Source organism: Gavialis gangeticus, unplaced genomic scaffold (assembly GCF_001723915.1).
Source record: "Gavialis gangeticus isolate Ggan-Ray unplaced genomic scaffold, GavGan_comp1, whole genome shotgun sequence".
Classification (NCBI taxonomy): domain Eukaryota; kingdom Metazoa; phylum Chordata; order Crocodylia; family Gavialidae; genus Gavialis; species Gavialis gangeticus.
This window is the reverse complement of record NW_017729025.1, coordinates 51371235-51378720: the sequence shown is the minus strand read 5'-3', so window position 1 is coordinate 51378720 and position 7486 is coordinate 51371235. Positions and strand designations below refer to the sequence as shown.

General features: G+C 40.7%; 1 protein-coding gene across 10 annotated transcripts in view; it reads left to right on the top strand.

Moving 5' to 3' along the window:
* NRXN3 (neurexin 3) overlaps positions 1-7486 on the top strand; it is a 1732637-nt gene that overhangs the window by 1297094 nt on the left and 428057 nt on the right. For all 10 annotated transcript variants that reach the window (XM_019518706.1, XM_019518711.1, XM_019518705.1 and 7 more), the window contains one exon: positions 2162-2343. In XM_019518706.1, the coding sequence (XP_019374251.1) occupies positions 2162-2343 (182 nt within the window). The remainder of the gene's footprint in view (positions 1-2161; positions 2344-7486) is intronic.

Below are 7486 nucleotides of genomic sequence, written 5' to 3'. Positions count from 1 at the left end.
TTTTTTTTTTTTGTAATTGCCTATAATATGATCCAGTAGGTATAGGGAGGCCTGGGAGTTGGATTTGGGTTCTGTTTGTCTCACTGAATCAACCTTCAGCAAGTGACTAATCCTAATCCTCCCTGTGCCTCAGTTTTTCTATTTGTTGAGTAGGAATACCGATGCTTACCACCACCTGCCATGCACATTTGATATCTATAGATGAGAAGCCATGTGAATAGGTGAAGTGTGCCATTTTTACAAATATTAATAATTATAATTTACTTTGCAAACTGTTCATAAACAAGAGCCTCAGTGTTTTTTGTGTTTGCAGTCAAACTTATATGTGACCCATTTTTAGTAACAACTCATCCAACCTGCACCTGTGTGCATTTGTGCTTGATCCATTTTGGGATTCATTTGTTGCTGATAAAATAATTTTAGTCTCATGCAGGCAAACACTAAGATATTTGATCAAGCAAATACAACACTTATTCCTCCTCTGTTTTTCATTGGTATCTCATGTCTGCAGCTGTTGGTGGAAACCAGTTGATGGCACTGAATATGTAGTTTGCTGTGACTCTTTGGAAAGGAGTATTGTTTCTACCTATGTGGATATCAGTGTAGCTCAGTAGATAAGTAGTTGCAGTTCCTGCCTGTGGTATTCTTGATCTTCCCGGAGATGCAGTGTGTGATTTTTGGGAAAGCATTTTCCATCATCCCAGCAGCCCAACAGCAGGGGGCTGGACTGAATGATCTGTAAGGTCCCTTCCAGTCTGTAACAACTATGAAACTATTACTCTTATGGCCACATTTTCTAAGAAGCACAGTGGCTAATATTAAATTTAGGTCCTGATTATGTATGCTAAGCACATCTCAGAATCTGACTCCTCAACTTTTGGAATCTCAATTCTCCAATATGTAAAATACATCCTATTAGCACTTGCCTTCTGTGACAGGGAGCCTTTCCAGGGCTAGATTGCAAGTTAGCCTGCCCACCTGCCTCCAGCCCTTAAAGAGGCAGGCACCTAAAGGTGCACTGCCACACCTTCCTCATTTGTGAAAAGTGGCTTGTCCTGTTGAATTCAAATGGCACCTTATAGGGATGGGAGTAGGGGTTGGGGGGAGGGGCTCAGTTCAATACAAGTTAGGCATTATTTTAAAAAGGTAGTCAAGTGGGCCTTCTCAGACTCATGAAATTAAATAGTGCTGGTAATATGCTGACCAGATGTCTCAATGTCTTGGAAAATTGTGAGAGAAGAGAGTAGCCCACTGTGCATAGCAGTCAGCTGGAGACAAACTTAGCCTCAAGGGAATTTACAGAACATTCATTTTGAATCCCCAAGTGAGGGTGATCTACACATTTCTAAAGCAAGACTAGTGTTGTCATTTTTCTTTTAAAGTAGTGCAGTACTTGGCGTTGCCCAAGCTTATGTTAGCAATAATGAAGTCGTAGGTACTCGATGAACTCTCTAGCTGTCTTCACTGCAAATGTTGCTTGTTTTGACTTGGGTACTATTACCTAAAACACACTGTAGCAGGATATGTGTAGTAGGCCTGTCTTCTGTGATTTATTCCTTCTTACAAGGAAGCACCATTTATCTATTTGCAGTTCCCTTATTATTATTGAGTAGATATACAAGGATGTTGGGAATAGCATAACTGTTCATTTAAAAGGGTCTCTGCAAAGTGTTGTCAGTCAGCTACGATCATGAGAATGACGAGCTTACTTAAAGGTGGAGTTTGCTTTTATTCTTTGTATCATTTATTATCAAAAGGTTAGTTTTGGATTAATGGGAGGGGGGTGGGTGTATTTTGAATCTGATATGTAGTAGGAAGTGTGTTATAATTACTAATGTCTTGCATCAGATGTGGAATAAATTCCAATGTTAGGAAGGCTTCCAATGTTTTCTGTCATGATGTGTAAAGGTTTTGGAGACCGTCCTCTGCTATTACTTAGTGAGGGCCTGGAAGTGACTGAGTTTATTTCCATAACATCTCCTCTGTTGTTAATTCATTTTGCTCACATCTTAACTTAGGGTGACAATAGCCTAGTAGGCCTTGGATTTCATCACTTGCTAATGAAATTCTTGCAGTTTCATATATTCCTCTATGAAGCGAAAACAATGCTACCGTAGCTGGCAAAAACCCGAGTGAACTAATGCCCCCTCTTTTTTTGCAGCTGGTGCCACGTATATCTTTGGAAAAAGTGGAGGCCTCATCCTGTACACCTGGCCAGCAAATGACAGACCAAGCACAAGGACAGACCGTCTTGCTGTAGGCTTCAGCACGACTGTGAAGGATGGCATCCTGGTTCGAATTGACAGTGCTCCTGGGCTCGGTGATTTTCTGCAGCTGCACATAGTGAGTATTGACCCTTGTCTATACTGAACCTGGGAATGCTATTTAGCAAGAAGAAGAGGCAATCTATGGAAATGCAAGGAAAGAGGATTGTCCATATTGTTGGGGAGATAATACTTCCTCTTGATGTGGTGCCAATTAAACTAAAGCAGGGAAGAGCTATTTATAGATTTGGTCACTTTCCTATAAAAAAAACAATTACAGAAGGAATTGGGAGAGGGTAGAAAAGAACAAATATAATGATGAGGGTTGAGAATGAATGGACTTGGATGATAGAATTTAAGGAATACACTAATGTAAATAGCATGTCACATATTCCATATTTCTTACATATTCTGTGCACTCTAAATTAACCTAAGTACTTTATGATGTGGTAGGTTTGGCTAAGGGTAAGACACACACACACACACGTCTAAGTCCTGGTCCCGCTGAAATCTGTGGCAGAAATCCTATGAAATTCAAAAGGCATATGATTTGTACAAATATAATAGAAATAGTATATGGCAGTGCTAACATGTTTTTCTGTTTGCAAAAATTTGGAAACATAAAAGAATGTGGTTCTATAAGAAGACAAAGTGATGAGATATAAAAGAGGTGAAATCATTCTCATTGGGTGCATCTACACAAGACACTGACTGCACAGTTGCCTAATTTGTTCTGCAGTAAAGCATCACTGGTATACACCTGCTAAGCTATTAGGCTAGAATAAACTAATTAACTATGCTGTAGGTTAGTACTGCCAAAGACGAGTCCTATCCTGTGGTGGAGTTATTTATTCCGTGCAATACACATGTAGGTGTTGACTAGGCTGATTGGGGCATGATGGTGCTTTAGTACAGGGGCTGCCTGCCAGCTAATGTTGCACTGAAGTACCCTTATGCCCCAGCCAGCCCCTCTACAGTATGTTGAGGCGGGTCAAAGCGGCCCCAGGCTGGCAGGCTGATCCCCAGGACCTCTTGCTGCCTGGGGCTGTGCTGCCCTGATTCAACATGCCACAGTCCTGGCCACACATATAAACACGGCACTTGAAAGCAGTAAACGCTGGCATGAACCGCACCAGAGTTTATTGTGTTGCATTAATATTCACTTGTAGATGCACGCATTGAAGAGCAAAACAAAACAGAAACAAACAAAAATCCTTAAACGATAAGCCAGATCTCTATCTAGCCTGAATGATCGTTGTTCCACTCACTTCAGTTGTACTCGTCTGCGTTAGAAGTGTTAAAGGTCTGGATCAATTAAGTTAATTTGGAACAATAAAAACCTGATTTCAGTAGCAGAGAGTTTTAATATGAGGAGAAAATAGGACAGCTTCCAACTGATGTTGGAATAGGAAGCAGGTCACTGGGAAACTGAGATAAAAATGATCTAGGGAGAAATATGTGTCCTGTGGAACAAAAGCAGGAGGACATACCAGTCTGGAGTTTTCTAACTTTTTTTCAGGTAACAGGTACACTAGATTAAGAACTTCATGCTGCAAGTCAGTGCTAACTATATCTCCTCCAGTTATTTCTGTTCTAACTCACAATGGTGATATGGTTGAATTGTTCCTAACATTGCAAATGGGTTTGAAGTGGTTTAATATTTGAATAGAGTTCAGAGAGAACTTAACTGACATGGGGATGTGCCAGTGCCCAGCATGTAGGGCCACATGTCTTCAGTTGCCGTTGACACTGATGAAGTTAGGGATACTTTCAGCATTCTGAAAGAAGGGTTAGACCTAAAGCTGATCAGGATTTTTTTTTTTAATGAAATGATTTTTTGTTGTAAAAGTCAGATTCCTCTGAATAACAGTGGGGGACCTAAATCAGGAATTCTTGTGTCCCAGGTGAGTGCTGTAATCAATGGGCTTTTGGGTATTGTGGGTTTGTCTTTTCAGAAGTGAATTTTATATTGGCCTAGTTTTTCATTCTGAATCAGAACGAAACCAAATATCAAAATTTCAGGTGGCTTTTTGTGAAATACTTTTCTTGGTTTTTGGCCACCCCTAGATGGAGTTTTAAGTATCAGCCACAATATCCTAGAACAGCAATACTAGTATTAGGAAAAATGGTTGTGAACCATTGAGGATCACTTAGCCCTACCAATACAAAATGTCTATGGAATGCACACTTGAGACAAAATGCCAAATACATGATGAGAATAGATCAAGTAGAAGAGAAGAGATTATTCAAAGATCATGTTGAGTTTCGCTTACTTTAAAATCACTCTTCTGAGGCAGGCAGAGGGAAGGAAACAAGCTAGACTATGCAATTTAATATTGTTCATAACTTGCTGCAGTGCTTGTAGATGGAACTAGTAGAATGTGGTTAATATTCTCTTATAAGTATTTTGCTTGTGTCCCTTCACAGTTTTTAGGGTTTATTTCCAAGGCTAAATCTGACCATGAATACATTTATGATGTGGTATTTGATCTCTTGTTGCAGTGATTACATGTGTTCATTTCCTATGCTCTTCTGGCTGCTGAAACTAGAGGGATGCTGGCAACTTATTCCTATAATCTTACCCACTCACAAACTAAGGAAAAAAGGTTGTCATCTTGTATTTGGAACTCAAACTGGCTACTGTTTCAGGAGAAGCTGATATTGATAACAAAATGCATATGCCATATTAATTTGAATGCTCCAACAGATTGGGGTTTCTGCCTTGTTCTTGGTATTTATGATTGGGGTGCATTATACAGTGACTTTGGTCTCAGTTAATACTGAAGTGCCTGTAGTTACTCATTGTAAGTTCATTTATTATTACACTTGTGTCAAAGGTAATGTTCTAATCCACCTGAACTTTCAGAGGAGTGGTTTTATGGCAGGGTAGAAATTTACTGGAATGACTGGGAGAAATCTGGCAAGGTGCTTGTGGAATATAAAATATTAATAAAAAGAAGACTACTTCTAGACTATTTCACACCCTTTTTTTTACTAGTCATATTTAAAAGAAAAAGACTTTTCCTGAGAACTCTTAATGTGTTTTGTTCTCTCTGCTCTCAGTGACTCTTTGCTAGTTTTGGACAGCTTGGCCTTATAGTTATTAATTATGATTTATGTTAACATTAAAAATTCTCCAGGCATCGTCCCTGTGTATTCAGGCCTTTTTGTGCACTAGGATACCCACAAGCAGCAAAGGCAAGACTAGCTTAACTTTAATGTCTTTTGTTCTTTTATGGTTATTATGAATAAGAGGATTTGTGTAAGCCATTCATGAAGGGCAGTGGAACATTGCTATTTTCTACTAGGAAACGCCACCAGCATATGTGTGTCTGACCATCTCCAGGCCTGCATGGAGAGTATAACCTGAGAGAGAGTGACTTTTACTACTGGACAAAGAAAATAGAGAAGGAGCATTGAAATGATCTGTGTGTTGGTTCTTTGAGCAGTTATCACACCTTTGTAACCTCAGCATTATGATTCAGTATTCCTATGTAAATTTTTCACAATCAGCAGGGTTGTGTTGGAGATAAATTGCAATCTAAAACAAAGTTGATTCCTTGGGGTTGGGGGAGGGGAACCAGGTTGGGCCACATAATTTTGGGGAGCTTTCCCTTGAACAAGGGTCTCTCGCAACTCACTGAAATTACCACAGTCCTGTCAGCACCCTTGCACTGGTTATCTAACATCTGCAAAACCAGGATGATACCCACTAAAGATTCTGAAATGCAACCATTACCTCTAATATTAAAAAGAAAAGGAGAGAGAGCAGAATCTTCCTGATCAGCAGAACAATGAGCAAGAGAGTGAGAGGGAGAGAGAAGATCAAGCAGGGAAAGAAATGGAAGAGAGTAAGATAATAAGGGGAGAAGAAGAAGGCAGAGAAGGGGAATAAGAATAGAAGATTAAGTTAATGATAAGGAAAGTGTGGGGAACACAATGGCCAAATAGCAGAGAGAAAAAATAATGGAAGGAATAGTGAATAATAAGATTTGAAAGAAGATAATTAAGGAACAGCAAACAAAAGAGGAGATGGTAAATCCTTTAAAGAAAAAAGATAATGTTTACCTTATGCAAGTTTAATGATGATTTAAATTTTTTGAAGAGCAATAGCAGAATGTTTCAAAATTTCTGGATGGGTTTTGGAAACCTCCTCACTCTCACTTCCCTGTGGGATCACCTCCATTTTGTGTTGGAAAGTTGTCCTAACTAATCTTCCTTGGACTTCCAGTTAGCATTAACTATGGACAGGAGCTGTCCCCTGTTGATTAGGAGTCACTACCTTGGTGTAACTAAGCTAAGAAAATTATCCTGTGAACTATGGATGACTACCAAGGCTAAGTACAGACACTCAAAAAGCCTGAAGCTGAATCGATTCAGTCTTTGCAAGTTAGTCTAAATTGCAGACATTGAACTGAGAAACAATTGGACAGACATTCACTTTTGATTCAGGAAATGCAGCCACATGCCTGCAGAGGCTAAGGACAGAAGCTGAGGGGTGCCAGAACACAGCTCTCTGGCACGTAGCCAGCATGGGATGTGTGTTCGCTTCTTCTTCCTGCTGCTCTCAAGGTCCCTGGGATTTGGAGTCCAGAATCACAGCAGCAGGGCTCTGCAGGGTTGCTTATCATTTTCTCTTCTTGTTTCCAGGTGCCTCTGGGATTTGTAGTTCACAGTTGCAGCCAGCAGTAAGTTAAGCAGGGCAGGGCAGCTTTGTTTAACCCCCCTCCCTGGGCTGAGACCCCAGCCGGGGTTTGCCTGGGATGGGCAGTCCCTGCCTACTCCCCCCAACCGTTCTCTGTTGGAGCAGACAGAACAGGCCAGCCCAGGCTGGAAAACATGCTAGGATGCTGAGAGACTGTGATTTAACCAGGAAGGGGTCTCAGACAGTAGTTTCATAAGCCAGTTTGACCCAAATCAATTGTGCCTAATATTACATAACATCACTTATTATGCCATGCTCATAAAAAAACTAGGTGACTGCAGCATTGATGCCTACAGTCAGATAGGTGACAAATTGGCTTGATGGTCCCACCCAGAGAGTGGTGGAGGATGGGTCATTTTTGACCTGGAGGGATGTGAGCAGTGGAGTTCCCCAGGGCTCAGTCCTTGGACCTGTGCTATTCAACATCTTTATCAGTGACTTGGAGGTGGGCATGGAAAGCACGCTGTCCAAATTCGCTGATGACAGAAAGATGTGGGGAGAAGTGGGCACACTGGAG